A 22,258-nucleotide genomic window follows, 5' to 3' on the forward strand; every position below is an offset into this window, starting at 1 on the left:
AGCCTTTACCCTTGTGGTATCTTATGGGGTCCAGATGACCCAAGTCTTACATTGGTGTGTTATCCATCCCATGACAAATATGGATGAAGGTGGACAGGATTTCATGTCTGCCATGGACACCAGTGACAATCAAAAATCATTGGGAAAAAAAAGAGATGACTCCACTCCCAACGTCAACATATCTAGGATAGCACATGGATTGTGATACGGACACTCTCTTCTACGACCTTTTATAGACCCGGAACACTCGCCGCATTCATACGGGTCACCCTTGTATTGGTCCAAAAGACCAACACATCAGTGTTTGGCTTTAATGGCTGTTCAGAAGCCAGACTTATTGGAATATATTTGATCAACTGTTGTCCATATCCTTACAAGACCTCACAACATAGAAATCGCCTGTTGACACATGCGATTGACAACTACTCAGGTTGGTCTTTCGTCTGTGATAGATTGATACCTTGCAGATATGTTGCTGTAGTGCATGTAGGCAGCCACTACTACTCCTGTCCGCCCGCGGTTCCCCTGAGACAGAAATACAAGCAATTCAGACAAGAATCGATCCAACTGTAGGGTAAGATTATTGGCCCAACCTTAAAGTTACACGCTAACCTTTCTTTTTATCAAATTGTTTTTCACTTGGACTTCTTACCTTGTTGTGCAGTACCACCACATTGTGAGGGTCTCCGTTGAGCCACGTGTCGATGGCTTTGCACATGCTGCAAATCTTGTCCAGCGCTGGAGCGTGGTGGTCCGGCCAGCCAAATTCAAGAACCTGAAATTATTTAAGATACACCAAAATACGTCAATTTAAACTCCAAAAACATGATACTCCTGTCAGTTACAGCAGTGGACCTTTAAGGCTCTGAATCTGATCAAGGATGTAGAGAGCTACCTGGCAAGTATTTTGACCCTCTGTGCTTCCCATACTTACGCAGCCAATAAAGACATTATATTTCTCCACTCACACTTGTACTTTACAATACAGGAAAAGCTCAAAGGGGAAGTGTGTTGTGTTTACCTTGGGGTTTAACTTTGTTAGGTCATTCCTCCACTCACTGAGGTTGAGAACCTAAAATCACAAATAAAGGGTAGAGATTAAAAAAATAGCTTCAGATAAGGTTATATTTGGCTTTTTTGAGTGACAACAACAAAATAAATCTGTGATGAAATAGATTTCACTTAAATGAGAGGTAATTATCCTGAAAAATATTTGATGAGTTGTTAAGAGGAATGAGTACCAAAAGTCAAGTTTGTACCAGTACTGATGTACACAATATCACCGGTATCACAGAAGAACAAAAAAATATTGCTTCATTTAGGACATGTCAATCCAATATTCTGTTCAGGTTTGTTGTAAATTTATAGCCAATCGTATTAACTATCCAGGGATTGTGGGCTGGCTTGTATAAAGGTGGATAAGGCCGTGAGGGTGGGCGGAGCTTAAGTCAAAATGCCAAATTCAGCAACCTGATGGACGTTATTCTGGTACAGAGTAATCGACTTTTGATCAGAAGATCTGAAGTTACCAAAAATGCTGAAGCTGATAGCCAGCTAAAATATTAGCAAAATGCCAAATTACCCAAAAAAACTAATAAAAAAACTTTGGTTAGCCAAAATAGCTAGCACGTAGCAGAAAAATTAGCCAAACTTCAAGACACCCTAAAAAGCTGAAAAAAGACTAAATTAGCCAAAAGAGCTAATTTTGCTGAAATATTAGCTAAACTCCAAAATAGCCTTTAAAACTTAAAAAAAAAACTATTTGTATTCAATAGAAAGAATCGTGGTTCGATCGGATCGCCACCTTAGCAACGATCCACAGCCCTACCGATAACGCCATCATAAGGTCACCATAGCTTCTCCTGTTTCTCACCAGATAGTGTTCGCCGTGCTTCGACCGCAGCATCGTGGCCACCTCCTTGAGGTTGGTGGCGTAGCTGCGCTCCTCGGCGTTCCCGGGGAAGGACAGAGAGATGATCCTCTCCGTGATGTAGACCAGGTCCACCTCATAGCTCTCCTCCATGGTCTGGACCACACTCAGGCTTCTGAAACAGTTCAACAGTTCACTTTAGGCCACCTGAACGCTGGCTCAACCGTCAAACCCAAACTGGGAAAGCGTTTAAAATGTTGTTGAAAATTGAGCCTAACTGCTTGCCATAACTGCAAACCATTTATAAAAAAAACAAGTTGTAAGGATGTTTGTAATACTTTAAAATCACAAGGGATTTTCCAACTATTAGGATGAGGAGAACTTAATGTGAAACGCAGAGTAAAGTCAGCTATAAACAGAAACGTTACACGCTGTGGGAAAACAAATATTCTTTTTTTTAAAAAAGACCCTATCAGGCTGCCATAATCATGGGCTGCGCTAATTTTTAGGCAATTATCGCCCGGTTAGAGTCCCTTCCACAGATGTGGTGAGAACATTTTTGAAACTCCCCGATTCCTCTCAAGCAGCCACTTGATCAAGTGTAAACTTGCGGCGGTTTATCCGTGTGTTCCTTGGAACGGCACAGATTTACATTCCATCTGGGACTGTTGACGTGACCTCTGCTCGTGTTACACAACCTATTTCACTGGACAAACAGTGATCGGGTTTATTGACGGGTGGTCATGAGAAACCGGGAGCCGAAGATTACACTGATTTACCCAACTTAAAGACCCGCTCGGATGAAAATCTGGCTTTTAACATGTTTTTGTGGCCTTTTTTATGATGATGGAGGACATACATTAGGAAAATTTCTCTATTCAAATCATCGTGAATTAGTAGCAGATGAAAAAATAAAGTTTGAAGAAGATTTACGATGATACTCCCCAATGATTGACGTCTTCCTATCTGGCTCAAAACTCCATATCAATTGCCATATTTTTTTGTAATGTGAAGTTGGTTGTAAACCAGGGGTATCAAACAAACGGGTTCAGCCTGCCAGATGGTTAAATCTGGTCCAGTTGTAAAAAGAAAAAGTATAAGAAGGTTGAGAAAAAATCAAACTCCTAGCCCATTCCTATGGCGAGTGAAGAAATGACAGAAATTCACAATTCCGCCTCTAGGGGGAAGCAAAGGAAAAGCAAGACCGCCATTACAAGAGATCAAGAAATACTGTATGGTTGTGTCCGAATTCCCTCCGCTAACCCCTTACTACTAAAAAACTATATAGTGCTCTGGATTTTAAAGGTAATTCGGACACCATGCTCACTACTTTTCTTACGTTTTTCAAAACACAGGAAATGACATCACCGATTTCACAAAGTGAAAATCGAATAAATACGAACAATTCCCAACATTTATTTATGACTTCATTGTGATGGTGAAAATGTGGATGATTTACTCAAATATTACAATTTTTGTTTAAAATTGTTCGACCGCAATGCATTGTGGTCTTTATTCGCTAATCTAGTGAGCAGCGATCAATGCTAGTTTTAGCAAAGAGTTCTGGGAAATTTCGGGGGAAATCTCTTTGCAAGCGAAAACTTGCAGAAACTTCCGAAACTTTAGCACAGAAAATGTTCCTTTGTGTTGAAAAAATACAAAGTGAATGAGGATTTATGTAAAGACAACATATGATCAGTTTGTATGCCCTGAAAGATAATCGGAGTCTGGATTGAGTGTTAAAATGACATTCTATGGGGGAAAAAAAAATCTTGTAATGTTTACTTTATAGATTTTTTTTCAAATGAGAAACGACTTCTATAAATCAATAACTTTGTTTCACTGAATCTTCATCTGTATAAAAACTATCTAATGCCATTTTAAGACTTTTTTAGACTAAATGTCTTGTAAAATTGTATTTTGAAAATAGATTTACAGAAACCAGAAGCTTAAAAATGGCACATTTGTGAAAATATTGTCTAATTTAAACCGGTCTGAGCCCAGAAAAGGGTTGTGAACCACTGAGAACATCTAAATAATCCAAGTGGGTGTTTGGATTTCATTGTGTTGTTGTTTTTTTGTGACTTTTCCTCATTTTTCTACAGCATGAAGGTGGAGGTGTTGCTTTACCGTGACTGCTTTCTTCGGATCTCCACACTTTTGCAGGACCTCGTAGATCCCTGTGGGGGTACACAAACACACAAAAACAAGAACAAAATTATTAAAAAATTTTGAGTTTTTTACTACATGTTTTGCCATAAGTATGAACAGATGAAACAGTAATAAATATGAGAAATGCAATAGATTTGTATCCAATCCTGAAGCGCATATTAGAGAGAAATGATTATTTGTGTGGCAAGTTGTGTTAAAAATTGGGTATTCTGTCCATATATACCAGCATTTATACTTTGCATTATTTAGAAATGTTAAAACAATTTTTCATTTGGAGTCATTTGACTAATAATAATAACCGATAATTAATCTTAGATGAAAATTTACTTAGAATATTCAGAGGTTGTAACATAAATATTTATAAAAATATATCACATATAGAAAAACTAAACAAAAAGCAAAAGTGGTTGAACTTGTAAGTGAAATCCGATTATTGACAGAATACTTGGATTGACAAAAATAGGATGGTTGTATAACATGATGAACAAATACATTTATAAAAGTTGCTAAATGAAAGAGGAGAGACTGCAATGACATTGAGCAGCAGGAAGATGTCACATATAAGCAAAAGAATACAAAGATTTTCACTGATACATCAAAATGATATCATAAAAAAAACAACAATCTACACAAATAGTAACATTTTTTGACTACTTTTGTATTTTAAGGTTAATTTTTTTTAATTCACATCACCCTTAGTTGTGTAACTTTAGCAAAACGGAAACTGGAAGTTAACAGGGTAAAAGAGGCAAACCTGTATGGAAAGCCAAATGTCTCAAAATTCAACAATTGTTTAATTAACAGAAAAAATGATTTATTTAATTTTTAAATTAGTATTTGCTTCATGATTTTCATTTTAATCTATATTTATTGATTTTTTGACACATGAACAAAACTAGGAGTATTCTTTCTTCAAATAAAGAAGCATTAAATCAATAAAACAGTTTGAAATACATATTTTTGATCCTTTCATTTACTCTCATTTTTCTTCGACCCAAATCTTCTGCCCCCGTTCTGACCCCGTCTTCTTTGCTTAGATTTTGTTTTATTACAATTAATATGAATCATTTCATTAACCCTTTAAAATAAGATTCCCTAATAAGCTTTATTAACACATTAACAAACATTATTAATGTGTTTATAGGGTGTTAGTAAGACATTTATTAGCAAAACAAAGTTTATTAACATATTTAGCTACAAATGTATTAATTATTTTGTTTTGGAGCACCTCATCTAAAGTGTTACTATAGTTTATTGATTAAATTAATACAAATAATTTATAAATTTAAAAAAGTAGAAAAAATTAAATACATAGTAATACAAAAAATATAGAGTTTTGTAATTCTCATTTTACATCCTTGCTTATTGTGGTTATATTTAAAAAAAAACCTGTGACATCCTCAAAGTAGTCATCTTTATTTATTTTACATTAATAGACTGTTTTAACACTGTAAAAATGTCACTACACACTAAGTACTTTATCCTGAACGTGTTCTGTAAGAGTAATTGATGATGAGTTACAGCCAATCAGAATGCAGAACACAGTAGTCCATTAAAAAAAATAATAAATCACAAAAATCTGCAAAATTTGAACAACAATATGGTAATAATGTATAATTAAGACCCTAAAAAATCTATGTAGTAAAAAAGTATTTTCAAGTTTTTAAATATAAAAGCAAAAATACAAGTCTTCATGTACTTATATATGAAAACATTATCATTTTTTCTTAGAGATTTGTTGGTCTTCTATATTAATTTTAGATTATTTTCTAAAACGGTGAATTGAAAGTGCCACGATTGCTCTTAAGATGTTTTTTGGAGGCAGTTACTGTAAAGAAATTCAGCCAAGAAGTCTTTCCAAACGAGTCTCAGTGTTTTTGCCAAACAGACGGCTACTCCCGTTAGCAACAAAACAAACAAATCTCCCAAACTTCCACCTCAACCCATATGTTGAAGTCAGGGCACAAATGACCCAATTTCAAGTGTGAAAACGGGTCATTTTTGACCCGAACACAACATAGAAACATCAAAGGTTTTTTTTTTAAATCCATATTTATAATTTTGAGTGAATTCCCGCAAAAAATAGGCCTCACCTTGCAAAAGCTCCACCTCCAGGAGGATCGTAGGTGAGCGAAATGTCTCCGTACAGAGTTACCCAGACGCATGGCTACAAACCGCTACAAGTAGTCCATTTGTATCCTTTATTCTATTCACTGAAGTTCTCTGGTCTTGATGTAAAAACATTAATCTGTTCAGCAACTATGAATCTTCTCCTTAAAGAGCTTTCCCTGCTCTCTCCTAACCACCCACTCGATGTTTTCTCAAGTCACTCTTCCTCCTGTGTCATTATCTCTCATTATTTTCAGCTCTCCTCCCCTGTGGCTCTTTGACCAGTTCTTCCCATGCTAGAACGGCTCCTCCTCGAATGTACAGTGTGTGTAAATGTCCGCCGACCTCAACAACCGCCCAGCGTGGACAAACAGGGTGTAAAAAGTCGCGGAATATAAAATAGAAACAATATTTACGAGCAAAAACCCAATGTTTTCCTCGTCTGTTGGCTTTACTTTTCCATGTCTGGGTCTGGCACTTTCATGCATGGATAAACTCAACTCTCCCATGAGCCAAAATGGGATTTGAAAAAATCCTTGGATGACCCTAAACAGGCCCCACACTGACTCAATTATGGTCACAATGGGACAGTTTGACTCAAAACCGCCATGGATATGTCCTGTACGGAGGACCCAAACGAACATTATCTCCACTTCTGTCTTTTATCAAAGTACTATAAAGGGACACGTATGTATAAATCTCTTATGATGGATGAAACATCGAGGGTATATAGTCAAGATTTTTCAAAAAGTAAAATCTGAGTGTGAATGATCAAACTAAAACATGAAAAATAGCCAAACATGGAAGAACACAAAATATTTCAAGTTTGTGAATTCCCCAAACAAACAGGTAGGGATGGTTACTTTTGAAACGGTCTGACTTCACCTCAACCCTTCTCACATGAGCCCAACCACAGTTGTTGGAAAGGTAAAACGGATTGGCTAGAATCACACAGTACAACTCAACAGAATACAAGTGATTGAAATATTCAAATCGAAGCACCACAATCCAGTACTAGTAGTACTGAATATTGTATGTCAGTAATGGTACCGTATACGTTGGCACCAGTTGTACCGTAAATATCAGTACTGATACCAACTTGGCATCGAGTTTAAGTACCCAACTCTACCAATGAGCCATCACCGTTTAAAATGATTGGCTAGCATACCAGTGATTGGCGTTTACGAAACAAAGCACTGAAATGCGTGTTTTTACACAGTCCTGGTAGTATTGTATATTGTATGTCAATACTGGAAGTACTATATACATCGGCACCAGTAGTACAGCATGCGTTGGCACTGGTACTACCGTATACGTAAGCATCGATACACCGTAGACATCAGTACTGTTAGTACATAAACGTAAGTACTGATACCAACTTGGCATCAAGTTTCAGTACCCATCTCTACCAATGAGCTTTCAGCATTCAAAACAATTGGCTAGCACACAAGTGATTAGCATTTTTTACAAAAGAAAGCACTGAAATCCATGTTTTTACTTAGTACTGGTATATTGTATATTGTAGGTCAATACCGGTAGTACTGTATACATCGGCGCTAGTGTCGCATGCATTGGCACTGATTGTACCGTATACATAAGCACCGATATACCGTAAACGTCAGTACTGTTAGTACCATAAACGTAAGTAACGATACCAACTTGGCATCGAGTTTCAGTACCCAACTCTTCCAATGAGGTATCACCGTTCAAAATGATTGGCTACCATGTTTTTACACAGTACTGGTACTACCGTATAATGTATGTCAGCACCGGTACTACCTAATACGTGGTACCGAGTTTCAGTACCCATCCCTACCAATGAGCTATCACCATACATTACACTAACGCTGACATCTGGCAGTTTGAAACTATAGCATACTAAAAATTTAATTTTTACATAAAAAATGTCAATTAAAAATATCCAATAGTCTCAAAGGAAGTCAAAATATTTTTTTTAATATGTTGGTGCAAATCTGATAAAATATAGAATTAAAAAATAGAATTCCAGAAACAAAACCATATCTAAGTGCTATTGCTAACGTGAATTCATGTACGCCTTATTACAGTCTACACAACACATGTAGCTCCCCTGTAGCTCCGCCCCTGCTCGTTCAAACAAAAGATAAATGTGCTTTAACTATTGTTTACTTTTTAAAAATAAATTATGAAAGTCTAGAAAAGGGAAAGATAAATGTAACAATAAATATAAAGTTACACATTTTGGCACCAAGAAAAAAAATGTGGGTCTTACCAGTAAGAAAATCAACAATAATTAAAATTAGCTTAAATGAAACCAGCATAAAGTGAGACGTTTCGGTCAAGTAAACTTTAGCACATGACGTTACATAAACTTAAAAGATGTGTTTATGTGATCCTGCCTCTGCTTGTGAAAAGCTTTTCTTTTGCTTTTTTGTGCAAAGAAAGCACATTAATCTCTATACGAGTGGGTCTAAACTAGCTAGCCTGTGTTTATAATCTGAGTCTGAGTCACCGCCTTCCTCCTCCTGCCGATCTAAACATTTGTCTGACTCAAACACTGGATAACAAGAAGAGGAGGAAAAATAAAAAGGTTTGATTCCAGAAATCAAAGCGCCGCTTTTATCTTTGTAGAAGATGTTGTCATTGATCTTAAAAGGAAAATAAGATAACAAACAAATTTAAACAACCTTACAAATGTTCCTTTCTTGTGGTTGCTGGCTTAAACAAACTGTTTTCGTTTTACATTAGCAGTGGCTCTCTTCCCTACAATCTTTCTTGAGTTCTTGCATTGTTGAGTATACGGGCCAAACCCTTCATCTAGATGAGTAATGTCAAACAAAAACATGCAACAGAATTGCCATAGATCTTTGAAATTATAGGTTCATGACTTGGCAAAGGAGTGAAAGTGTCTCCTGAACCCACATCACCAGAACTTTAGTGAAATCGGATACAGCCAGAGGTGCAAAAGACTTCTTTAGATACTATGACTCCTTTAATGGTGTGTAGACATTGTGTCCTGTGTCCACAGTATGAACAGGCAACTCCAGGCCTCGAGGGCCGCATTCCTGCATGTTTTCCAACATTCTTTGCACTGGCATGTTCTAATTGGCTGGACACACCTGAACCAGGTAATCAGTCATGAGTAGAGCTTGGATATCTGGAAATAATGCAGACATAGCATGCCCTCGAGGCCTGGAGTTGCCATTTCTGGTATAGTGTGAGTGCGATTAGTTGGACAGCAACATTCTCAGGGCTTTACAAGACAAGGGTTTCAAAATCAATTGGAATGTGATGGTAGTAAATGGTAAATGGTGGTGGCTCTGCTGCCGAACACTGGTGCCAACCTTCCACCAGGGGCAATTTGGGGTTCAGTGTCTTACCCAAGGACACTTCGAGACATGGGCGGGCAAGGCAGGAATCGAACCAGCAATCTTCCGATCTAGAGTCAATCGCCCTACCACTGCACAAGTAGTAATTATTGTAAATTCAGTCCCAAATACAGCTCAATGAGTAGGCATCTGTATAATCTCCAAGATTTCTTACCGATTTTTTTGCAAATAGGTGGTGTGGTCTTGAAGGTAGATGACTGCAGTGACCCCCTCTTTATGCCCTTGGGCTACCGGGTGGCCGGTGGCATTTAATCTGAACTGTCGCCGTCCAGGGACATTTACACATAGTCCAGTCAGAGCTGGTGCCCACCGGTGATCCACCATGTGGCTGGACTCCACCTGTCACTGGAGTCCTGTTGCATGACCTCAAAATGTGTCCGGGTGGCCACTGGTCAATGTCAACGTTTAGAGAAAAATCTTCTGGCCACTGTAAAATTGTAACTTTTCCTTAAAACCTCTGCGGTATTCGTGAGGTGATTAAAAATGTGACTGCCCAATACATTCTCACTTCCAACTTGTCATATATGGACATATGGTTTGGGCTCCTTTTGCCTCACTTTTTAATGTTTTAGGTGTCCCCAACAAGCCTTTTTTTTTTGACTTGCTGGCTGTTTACATTAAATCAGCCGTCCCCAACTTCCAGGTCGCGAACTGAAACCGGTCCAAGCCACAGACCCTAATCAGGGGTCCCTGAATACCCTAACCCACTACCGGTCCGCGTCCTAGTACCACTCCAGTACCGCGTCACGAGAGTTGGGGACCTGTGATTTAGTGGGAACAGCAAGCATGTCAAAAATTGATGAGTTGGGGACACCCAACTCCCCATCAGGGACCCCAGATAAGCATCTGTGGCCTGGTTGGGGACACCCAAAACCTTAAAAAGTGATGGGGAGGGGGCCCAAACCATACGTCCATATATGACCGTATCTCTCAGTTTATTGGAACTGTGCCAGTCCAGTGACGTATGTATCAGAGGATCATCAATTGACGTACTTCATGGTGAGGATGATGATTGGCTGAAGGTATTTTTTTTTGTCCTTTATTGGTTATTTATTTTTAATGGTTTATGATCTACTAACCCTTCGTTCATGGTCGACCGGTCAATGGCAATAGATTGGCATTGGTGTATTAGGCACCCCTGTGCTAAACAATATGCAAAATGTTTGTTCATAGAAAAAAAAAATTAAAATTGACAATAATAGATCAACATGACACATATTATTTATTTTTATCAAAAACTCTTCATTGAAATTACAATAACCAAAAAAAACATGACTTGGGTTTTGACTTTGATTAAAGATAATTGGTGGTAATCCATCCATGTTTTTCAATTTTGTAGCTCCTTATTTACCACATAAATAAGTTCCCTGTAATTGTCAGTAGAGTAAAATAAAAGACTGAATAAACTTTATCAACATGGCACTTTACATAGTCATCATGTTACCAAACTGCTTCACAGCCATAAAAAGAGATTAAGGGAAAAAAATCAACATTTAAATCAAAACCTTAAAAATAAAAGGTGCAATAAAACACAAGAAAGGCAAATAAAAATAAAATAAAACCAAAAGGAGACAATACATTTTTTAAAGTATTAAAAGCCAATCACAAATATATAACTTTAGTTTTGACACATAAATTGTATTATTTATTATGTGGAATATTAGGAGTCCTATAAGTGATCCTTGGGGAACACCACTAACAATATCCTTGCTATTCAGTCTGTATGTTTTAACATTTGATGGAAGTGAACATTTACAAAGTTAAAAATTATATAAAGAGATCTAAAAAGACAAAAATGAGGAAAAATAACTCAAGAAATTTAAAAACAGCATAAAAAACCCAATAATAGTACCCTAAAAATTACTATGGTCAAAAACATGTTAAAGCATAGAAAAATAAGATGAATGAAAGACAGTTAAGTTTTAAATGTATTAAAAGCCAATCTGAAATACAACATCAGTTTCAACAGTTTTGACACAGAATTATGTTGATCACTAGGGGACCAAGAATTGATCCCTGGAGGACACCACAAACAATATCATTGCTATTTACCCTGAATGTTTCAAAATATAAAAGAAGTCAACATTTAATTTGGAAAATAGGAGTTAATCATACGAATTAATTCTATTTAAAAAAAATATAAAAATAATGTTTCAATTTGGTGGTTTTTATATTATTATTTTCATAAAATCGCATACCAGAGTATTGTTGTTCTTCAAAAATGGGCAAAACTACGTCATTGTTCAGCACCTCAATCTAAAACCACAAGCAGCCATTTCCTCCTGAAACAACTTCAATAAAACCTTTTTCTGGCAGCGCCGCTCCCTTTAAGCCCCAAGAGCATTGCTGGTGTTGTGCAGACCAGTCGAGTTGCTCCGCAAAAATTCAGCGTTCACCACAAGAGAGTGGGGTCATTGCCAGTTCAACACATTAAAACAACCCCCCCTTGAGTTTTCCAACTCGACACACAAAAATACAGTTCTCTGAAATATCTCTGCATGCATGGAGATAGGCATCCATGATAGCCTTTTGCATGTTGGCACTACATTAATGAGTTAATGAAGGAATATCATAAAAAGGCAACACTTACCGGTGTATCTACATGCTTTAACGGCAGCTGGGGAGTGGGAGGCTGCAGAGAGAAGCAAGAAATAAGGTTGGTCATGGTTTTCTTTCACAATAAAAGTCAAAACAAAATTTGCTTTATATATATATATATATATATATATATATATGTTTGTGGAACTCAAAAAACTTTGAATAATCAGTTTGAGGGAAACCAGAAAATCTCTTAATTCTAGTGGCTTTCAAAAGGTCAAATAAATTCACAGTTTGAACTCAGAAATCAACAATAAAGTTATATTTTATACATCTCTGGGCAAAATTAACAATAATGAAAAAACTTGTGTCTCTATTGTAATAAAAAAAAATTCTTGATCACAAGTTCTTTGAGGATTCTTTCTAATATAACTTGTCACCTGCAGTTTACGGGCTGTCTAAGCCCATAGACGGTCATGGAGAATGAATGCATCTTAAAGGGGGTGCAGGCTTGTGTGACCACCTCAAAGTAATTGTATTAAGAAGTATTTGTTGGGATACTGCAGGGGTGTCAAACTCAATCGCACAAGGGGCCAAAATCTAAAACACAACTTAGATTGCTGGCTGAACAGAATAAACATTTATTGAAGACTCTAAAACTACTTTTAAAAACGTAACTTTTTAACATAATAGATATATAGCATTAGCTGTGATAATGCTAGTGTTAATCCTGTAAACTGAATCTGGCCCCTGAAGATGCTAGTGTTGATAGCTGATGATGCTGAAATTGATAGTTAAAAACACTGAAGCTGAAAGCCAGCTAAAATATTATCTAAATGCCAAATTATCCTCCAAAAACGTAGGTTAGCCAAAATAGCTAGCATGTAGCTAAACCCCAAAATAGCCATGAAAAAAAAGAAAAAAAAGCCTAAATTAGTCAAATCAGCTTGCATGTAGCTGAAATATTAGCTAAACTCCAAAATAGCCACAAAAAAAAAAAAAAACTGGGGAAAAAAGTCTACATTAGAAAAAACAGCTAGCATGTAGCCTAAGAAACTGAAAAAAAATCCTAAATTAGCCAAAATAGCTAGCAAGTAGCTAAAATGTTAGCTAAACTCCAACATAGCCCAAAAAATCTTAGTAAAAACCAAAATAGTCCAAAAAGCTAGCAGAAGGCCAATTTTAAAAACATTAAAACCATAATATTTTAGCATAATTATGAAAATAAAAAGGCCTTTTTTACACTTTTGACGTGCAGAAGATGCTATTGTATGATTCCCTTACTGACTCCTCACTGACCGTGCCCCAGTCAGGAATACGCACTTATGAATAGCACTAACGGATGCTCGGAGTAGTGCACAGGATTCTGGGGGATAAAAAAAATTGAAATATCCTTACAGTGTGTTTGTGTCTCATCTAAAGTACTGTTCACTACAACTTAATACCCGCAGCACGCCCATAGACGAAAATTAGCATGAATATTTTTCACAGCTATAGTGAGCGGTCTACGACCTTGATGTTTCCTGTGGACCACCCTGCCATTTTATACCTGCAGATAGTCTTAACCCATCCGTACGGTCACTTGCAACTAATCCAATAGGTGTCTTTTGTGACTGAAATTTCTGAGCTCCCCTGAATGCCTCTTCATCTTTAAAATGAAATGTTACATCGTTATACCAACAAATTCATTGAACATTTTCACTGACGGCTAATTTTAGCAGTAAAAGTTTATCCGTTATGCAATTTAAATGACTATTCAACAAGGAAATGAAGTTAATACTGAAATAAATCATACATCATATCAACCGAGAATGTGGTGGTCACATAAAGCTTAGCTATTTTTTCGGACATGAGTTTTATTGTTGTAAGAATTTTGTTTTTCTTAAACATTTTTCTTCTGTAAGCCAAATTAAACCATTTTTTTTCAAACCTTTTCAGGTTACTTTTGTCTGAGCTCCCTGTGTGGTTCAAGATGAACCCTTTTCATCAAGAAGGGGTTTAAATGTTTGCCTAACACACAACTCACCGGATCACAGTTGGTGGCTGTTTGACATGACGTGGTGACCTGTGGAAGAAAACAGAGATCTCAAGTTAAGAAACGAGAGAAAAAAAGAAATACAACTGAAAATGTTTCCTGTTTTACAAAAACTCCCTCCAGCTGACCAGAAATAGCCACAAAATTCCCCGTTGACTTGCCACAATCGCAAAAAAAAATCTATGCATGGAATTTGAATACCCGAATAGATCTCGCTTCCCAAGCACTGCAAGAACAGTTCTGAGCTTTAAAAACACAAACATGATAGTAATTGACAGTAATTTAAGAACAACTTTAAATTTGAGAAGAATCAACTGATAAACTAAAGGATTTAGCACAAAAACGTAGTTTCCCATATGCATAAGGCTTCTTAACTCCCATGGCAATACTTTAATAAACCTTTACTAAAATAGCTATAACTATAGAAAAAGAAGCTGTTTTCTCCAAAAAATAAATAAATAAAAAAGTAAGTCTAAGGCAGTTCTTTAACAGCTGTTTTTTTTTCAATAAATAAAACCTGTTATATATTTTTTATATTTTCTCTTAATTCTATTGTTTTCAATTGTTTTTTTTACATATCAGGAAAACTTCAAATATAAATTAACTCTAACATATAATGCAATTGAATTAAAACTACTATTTTGTGACGAGTACTTTTTTTTTTTTTTACTTTTGAGCTATTCGGCTTTCCATATTTAGTTTTTAATTATGCTTATTAAAGTGGTTTCTCTTCATATTGTTGTGTACAATGCTTTTTATTATTGGAAAACTTGAAATTTAATTCAACTTAAATACATAAAACCTTTACATTAAAATTATTTTTAGTACTTTAAAAGAATGTTTTTTGTACAAAAATGGGTTTCCATATTTAGCTTTCAAATTATGCTGTTTAACAAAATTTACTTTCATAAATTCATATATTTGTCTCTTTTGAAAACATGAAATTAAATTTAGCTTAAATATATAATTGCCTTGCTAAAATTATTTTTTTGCATTTTTTTTGCAACTTTTTAAAAAATGTGTTTTGATCAGTTTGGCTTTCCGTATTTATTTTAGATTTTTTCGTGATGACAGCAGTATTTTCACTTCTTTTTAAAATTTTTCTAGCAGTTTAGCTTTATCAGATCATTTTTGATCTGTTTGGCTGTCTTCAATCGTCAAAGTTTATTTTCTTTTTTTGTGAAGAGAACAGTGTTTTTTTTTTCATTTTTGGCCAGTTTGGCTTTCCGTACATGCTTTTGATTATGCTTTTTTAAGTAGGTGGTTCCAATTTTTGTCAAAAAGCTTTGTCAAACAGGAAAACAATTATATAAACAACTACTATTATTTTTTTTCTATAAGCTATTTCAGTGACTATTTAGGGTTATTTATGGTTAAAAAAAACAAGTTAAAGTTAATATTTCAAATTAGTAGAACCAGAAACGAGTACATTACCTTACGTTTTTTTCCTTCCAGTTAAAAGCTTTTTAACATCCATTAAATTTTTTCTATTTTTGTAGCATTTTCTCTCTAAAAAGTAATAATTTGAAATAAAGGTCTCCCAATAAACCAGAGCAAGGGGAGGACTGTTAGCGGCTAGGAGTCAAAACAGTATCAGTTGTAGCCTAATTATACAGTCACCTCAAAATTAAAGGGGTGTTGATTTCCCTGACGTCTTCAAATAGCAGCACGTGCGTCACGGGCTCATTTTAGTCTGAAACAGTTTGTATTTAGTGTCCAGGGCGGCTCCTAATAGTCTGTAGTACCCGCTGTGCCTCAGATCTGTCAAGGCAGCGCTGTTGTCTGATTGTATTTAGGCTGTGCGGACAAACGGGTTAGGTAAACGGGTTAGGTAAGCGCACGTAAAGGCCTCAATCACATCCTGACGGATGTTTTCCAAGAAGTTTGATGAGATGACGCTATCGGCGAACAACACACACAGGCAGGAAGGAAGCTGTCGTAATTAGTAGGCTCTGGGAAACAAAAGTCTCATTGACTTTGTAATGCTATCATATCAAAGCACAGTGTATGTGTTTAGAAAAAAGAAGAAAAAAAAGCTCCCAAAAAATGGGTACGGAATCCAGCTGCATTATCCAAATCAAAGTGATGACGGAAAGTCTGCTGGTCATTTATGGAAGTTGTACAAAAATACCACCATGGGAAAGGAGATCAAAAACAGAAAAGAGCAGCTGTTATTTTGTGTTCTTTCCTAAAGATATGACAGCAAACTCAATATTTTACTGTTTGTTTTGTAGTTTGAAGAACCCAAAATTGATTTCGATGCATTTAAATACCTTTTTTCATCACTACTAAAATACTGTTTCTCAATTTTTGTTATTTAAACGTATCTTGGTAGCTAACACAGAGGTATTTATGATCAAAATGCATTATTTAGTACTAAAATACTATTTTCACAAATTAATCAAATGCTGAAAAATAAACTAGTACAGTGTTCACCCCTTATTCGTACAAAAATTGGATTGAAAATTTGACAGACATTAAAATTGCAAATTTAAAAATAAATAAATAAAGAAATAAAATTTGAGCAAAATGTGAAAACTTTAAATAAACTTGAAAATTTGATTAATATATTGTAAATTTGAAAAAAAAAATTGAAAACTTGAAGAAAAAAACAATAAATGTAAGCGTAGAAAAAGAGTAGGGAGGAGTCCTGGAACATGCCCCGGTAGCCAATGAGCTCAAAGCCCCGCCCCCATGTAAAATTAGGATCAGCTCATCAGCGAAAACTCAAAAACTCATAATTGAAACTGAAAGCAGAGAACTGAAAGCAAAAATTCGAAAAAATAAGGAGAGTTGAAAGTACAAATAAATGTTTTTTTTAATTAGTAAGTTTTTTTTCATTATTCATAAGTCAAATTTACATTTTTTTTTCTCAAAATTTCAATTTCTTTCAATTTTTTAATATTTTTTTTTCATATATTCAATTTTATTGTTTTCAAATTTTCAATAATTCTTTGAAGTTTACAACATGTAATTTTGAGTTCAAAACTGCTTTCAAATTTAAAATCCCTGTTTTTCACATATCTGTATCTGGTCTTTCATTCACTTCAAGCTTGACCGTGTGGGTATCCGCGAATACCCCAAATCCGCGAATACCCCAAATCCGCGAATAAAAAGAGCCTCTCATGCCGCCACCTCCGCAGCCAAAGAATGTCTGTTAGTAATCAATACTCATATACATAGATGTATACACCTTAGCACTGCAGTACTTCCTCAAGACTAAAGTTTCATACAAGCATCTTGAGTTGTCTGAGTTTTTGTGACGTGACTGAAGAAAAATCTGCGATATGCGAAACCGCGAGTAAAGAAACGCGAACAAGCGGGGAAACTCTTTAATGAATGAAGCCCAGTAAAGATATATTGCTTAAAATAAATATATGTTTCAGTATATATTATACATTTTTATTTGTATATTTACATTTTTTACAAACAAAGTTCTACATTTTTAATGAATTATATATATATGATATCCAAATTAAATTGTAGACTTTAAAAAAAGTACTGCATATTAAACATATATATTATATATACAAATGTATACTATATATTTTTTATATTTTGGATATCTGTTACATAAAAATATCAGAAAAATTTTACATAACAATTACATGTATACCATGGACTATAGGTAGAACCCGCATATTTTTTGGATAAAATTACATTATATAAAAACAAAAATGCATCAATGTCGTAAAAAAAAGTTTTAAAAGTTGCATGTTTTAGTCTTGACAAATATTTGCTGTCACTGTAGCTTTTTGTTTGTGAGTTAAATTAAACAAAAGAAGAAAACAAGTTATTTTTTCAGTCACTTAAAGAGCCATTTTTTTATGTTTTTGCGTCTGTCCAAATGAAAATGACTATCAGAGGAATTACATTTTACCATGGAAAGCAATTAAGAAAATTATGGTGTGATTATTAGATCATAACTCGACCGAGCAGGTCAAATTTGAAATTCCTAAAAGTTAATTGCTCGCCATGCATGTTCTTCCACTGTTATTTTGGTTGATTTAAAAATGATCATAACGTTGTTTTTTTTTAGTAAATTTAATGAATATAACAAAAAGAAAGAAAAAGTAATTTTTTTTTTCATTTTTTCTTTTTTTTGTAAATTTAAAGAATATCACAGATATAGAAAAAATAAATTAAAGATTAATAGAACTAAGTGCATGATTTATGTATTATCCCTTCAGCCCTTTAAAAAACTTGAGCTTTAGCCACTAGTCCACTAGTTCAAGAGATTGGTGAAAATATTTTATTATCATACATTATATTTAGATTTTGAATTAATGATTCAGATTTTTGTAATATTAATCTGTGTGAAAATTCTCCAACAATAAAAAGTTTATTTTTTAAAAAATAACCACCTGTTTTTAAAAGGGTAGACTGTTTTTTGAGTTCTAAATCAAGAGAAGCTAAGTTAGCGCAGCACACCATCACTAAAGGATTTATTTCAAACGTTTGTTATATATAAAAAGGTGTATCAAGCTATTTGTCTATTGAGTGAGACAAAAGGAGGTAAGTCCAGCACTCAAACTTTAAAAACAGCATTTCCAACGACTCCAGAACTTGCGACACACTAAGCGCTAGCCACATTAGAAGCGTTAGCCACGCGTTAGCCACATTAAAAGCATTAGCCACATTAGCTTATTCACAAACCCTGTAACTCACGTCGCAACACATAAAAAAACCACATTGATACCGCTTAAACAAACGTTACTGACTATGCTAACTCTGTTACCAACATAAAAAACCCAACATTTCCACACTGCTACATGTTAGCCACGTTAGCACATATTACAATAACATCCAACCTTGTTTGCTATTCAGCAAAAAAAGAAAAATAACTGAAATTTTTATACAGTGCCGTGTAAATCACTTCAACATCAGTAACCACAACCACAATGTATCCTTAAGGTCCACTGCAAAATAAATGTTAGGCTTTTAAGTGACCTTACGGCAACAAAAATGTACATTTTTTTCTTAAACAGTTAAGTATTTCTGTCTTTAGGCCTATTTGTTATGTTTTTGTACCAAAAAGAATGTAACTTACACGTATTACTTTTTAAAATGCAGCAATTAGATGTGATTAATGAATGAATTAATTAATTAGTTATTATTAGAGACCAACATCTGCAACGGAGCTCTGACAATACCGCACCCTGTTTTTAGTTGTTAAGTTTTAATACAATGCCAAAAAGACAATCGCCCTTCTTAATAGTATATGGTATAATGACGGTTTTCTTCCTGTTAAAGATGGCTGCCCTTGAAGAAACTGCTGGACGTCGCTGTTAAAACGGGATTTCCAGCGTCCGCTTGCGTTTTACTGTCCCTTCAAGACTTATAGCCATGACTGGCACTCATATATCAATTTTGACAGTACTATTGCCCCAAAGTAAAACCATATATCAGACGCTCCGTTTTTTTTTTTTTTTTTTTTAAGAGTGGACAGACAACTTTTCACCAAAGCAGAGGAGAAAAGCAAAAAAAAAAAAAAAGAACATCTCTTGGAATGCTTTGAGTCAATCCAGCTGAAAATCACAACAAACTGAGCGCTGACCTCCATATAAGGACGCTGCAGCTGGACGCAGAGCCCGACTTAGCGCGGTTTTAGCAGCCCAGATGGAATTGGAGGGAGGCCCTGCTCTTTAGCATGGGCACTGACAGCTGAGCTTCATCTGACAGGGTTAAGACCTGCCCATCCCAACATTTGTCTCAACATTCGTCATGGTAACAGCCTCTCTTTGGCCAAAATTGGTGGACAAATGTGCATTGGTGGAAAATATTTACGCTTATAGTTTAAACAAAGCTCAATTTACGATCCCTTTGACTTATGGGAGAAAATTTAGAGAGTCAGAGGGAATTTTGTCTTAAAAAAATAAAAAGCCTATCATTTCATTGAGCCCACTTTACGCCTTAGTCACATGCACCCGTTCGGAGGGTGTACCAGTAGTGGTGGTGCAGGTTTTTGGGTTGTCCAGGTCCAAGGAGGGTTTATGCAACAACCTTGACTCTTTAACACCTAAGCTCTCTCCGTTGACATCTTACACTCTCACTCCCAACTGGTCATATGGTTTGGGCCCCCTCCACGCCACTTTTTGACGTTTTGGGTGTCCCCAACTCATAATGTTCTGGCTGTTCCCATTAAATCATGGGTCCCCAATGGTTGGAATGTGCTACCAGACATGAACATGAAACTGGGTTAGGGTCCCTTCCTGTACTCTAAACCCGGACTTGTTCATGTCCCATTGGTTGGGAACCCCTGATTAGCGTTGGTGGCCCTGTACAAACCGGCGATAGGATCAGTACTAGCCCAGTGGTTGGGGACCCACGATTTCATGAGAACAGCCAACGCGTCAAAAAACAATTAGTTGGGGACACCAAAACCATCAAAAAGTGATGGGCCCCGAACCATACGTCCACATATGACGAGCTGGGAGTGAAAATATGGTTAAGTAACACAGGCTTTTTGATGTATCGTAAATCTTTTACTGCTTAAACGACCGCCATTCATTTATCACCTCAAAAGAACTTACAGATTCAGGACCCAGGATTTGATGTGGCTGATTCTCCCTTACTTCAGTCACCCTACTTACCCCTTTGTGTTGTACAAGTGTTCACTATAACCTGTAGTCCAAAGCCTTTTCGTTTAAAAAAGATGTGCATGGACTCTATGTCAATGAATTCAATATTAGGTGTTCTAACTGCAAGCCCTGTACAGTTGTGACTAAGGCTTAGGGGAGGTCATTGTTCAATCTCTTAGGTTAAGTCACAAAGACTTTCTAGTGCCTCCATACACTAGTAGAGAATACATAATGTCAAGCTGAGATGTGTTGAATTTTATGTGCTAGCTTCAAACAGGTGTCAAGAAGTGGAAACTGTATTACTTATTTGTTGCTTCCTTTGAGAACTCTGGTCCTTACTCATCCACACTATCCCAACTGATGGGACGAAAGCAGGCGCTTTGCCTGTAAGCATAAATCATCTCATTGGCTCCACTTAACACAGCTGCCATTGGTCCAACCGCAGTCAAAAAATTCCTCAAACGCTCCTCCTGCCCACACAAGAGCCTCTGTTGCTGCATTGGTGGCAGCTTGCCTGAGAAAGTAAATTCTTCTTTTTCCCCCCAAAACTGGGGCCGAATATGGACAGAAGCGCCGGCGGCCCCTTCTGAGGGATCTTTGCATCGACTGGGTTTCTGTTTTAGTTGGAGGACGGCAGATCTTCTGCTCTGTGTCTGACAAGGTGTTGGTGTCGGATGCTGTCAGTGGCTGATTTTGCCAATTATCAAGACTTTGTTCCTTCAATAGCTTTTCAATTGATGTTTCGATTACTAAAAACCTTGAGACACGTAATGATATCAACAGCAGCTGGTTTGGTTGGCCTTAATTTGTAAGTCCATTTTACAAAAATATCTAATGAAAAAAAATTATATATATATTTTAAATTCCTTCTCTGGAGTATTTTTGAAAATTTGATGGCTACAAACTGTATAATGCTAGATTCCGACTGGCTTCAGCAAGAAACCATTCAAGAAACCCTTTCTAATATAAAATCTATGTGAATCCATATCTAAATCCTTTTGGGGCTTCCATGTTCTAGACTCATGTCCATGTGTTGTTAACCAAGTTTTTAAGTCAGTTTCCGAGGTTTAAGTACAAATGCCACGGTCATTTAAAACGGGTTAAAATTTATACCAGTTGAACTTTGACCAATCAGGCTCTCCAATTTGATAGAGATGTAGGAGTGGCGTCCTTTTCAATTTATGGAAGTGCCAACTGTTTGCAAATTGGTCATAAAGAAGGAATTAATAAGTGTGGTTTGTGCCTGTATGGAATTCTATGACACCATGTCTTTTCTTGGAATAGAGTGAAAGAAAAAGCCTGGAACAAGATTTTTGAGATGTGACCGCTTAGACGTTTCGGACCAAACCTCTTCCTACTGCGAGTACACGTGCTATTATTGGTTAGCAACAGTCCAGTGTGAAGATTATATGCTAACAGTGTGTTCAAGAACCCACAAGGAATTGCCGCGACTCACATATATGTAGCATACGAGAAATAGACTTACTTCATGATCCAAACAAATTAAGTCATCTCAATCGGCACTTTTTAGCAATATAGTGGCTACCATGTTGGAGCCAGCCGATGCTGGTAAGAAATGATTGGT

The 22,258-nt window shown here is 36.0% G+C and overlaps 1 protein-coding gene across 9 annotated transcripts in view; it reads right to left on the bottom strand.

Annotated features, from left to right (window-relative positions):
• The window catches only part of tns1a (tensin 1a), a 123,467-nt gene that overhangs the window by 44,312 nt on the left and 56,897 nt on the right, over positions 1–22,258 (bottom strand). For 8 of the 9 annotated variants that reach the window (XM_036215914.1, XM_024288953.2, XM_024288951.2 and 5 more), the window contains 7 exons: positions 14,084–14,122; positions 12,110–12,151; positions 4,001–4,050; positions 1,874–2,045; positions 1,022–1,072; positions 653–775; positions 461–525 (listed from right to left, as the gene is read on the bottom strand). In XM_036215914.1, coding sequence (XP_036071807.1) covers positions 461–525; positions 653–775; positions 1,022–1,072; positions 1,874–2,045; positions 4,001–4,050; positions 12,110–12,151; positions 14,084–14,122 — 542 coding nt within the window. Of the gene's footprint in view, positions 1–460; positions 526–652; positions 776–1,021; positions 1,073–1,873; positions 2,046–4,000; positions 4,051–6,135; positions 6,416–12,109; positions 12,152–14,083; positions 14,123–22,258 lie in introns of those variants that run through there. The other variant, XM_036215916.1, reaches the window with a different exon arrangement.

This window comes from Oryzias melastigma, linkage group LG2, assembly GCF_002922805.2.
Source record: "Oryzias melastigma strain HK-1 linkage group LG2, ASM292280v2, whole genome shotgun sequence".
NCBI lineage: Eukaryota > Metazoa > Chordata > Actinopteri > Beloniformes > Adrianichthyidae > Oryzias > Oryzias melastigma.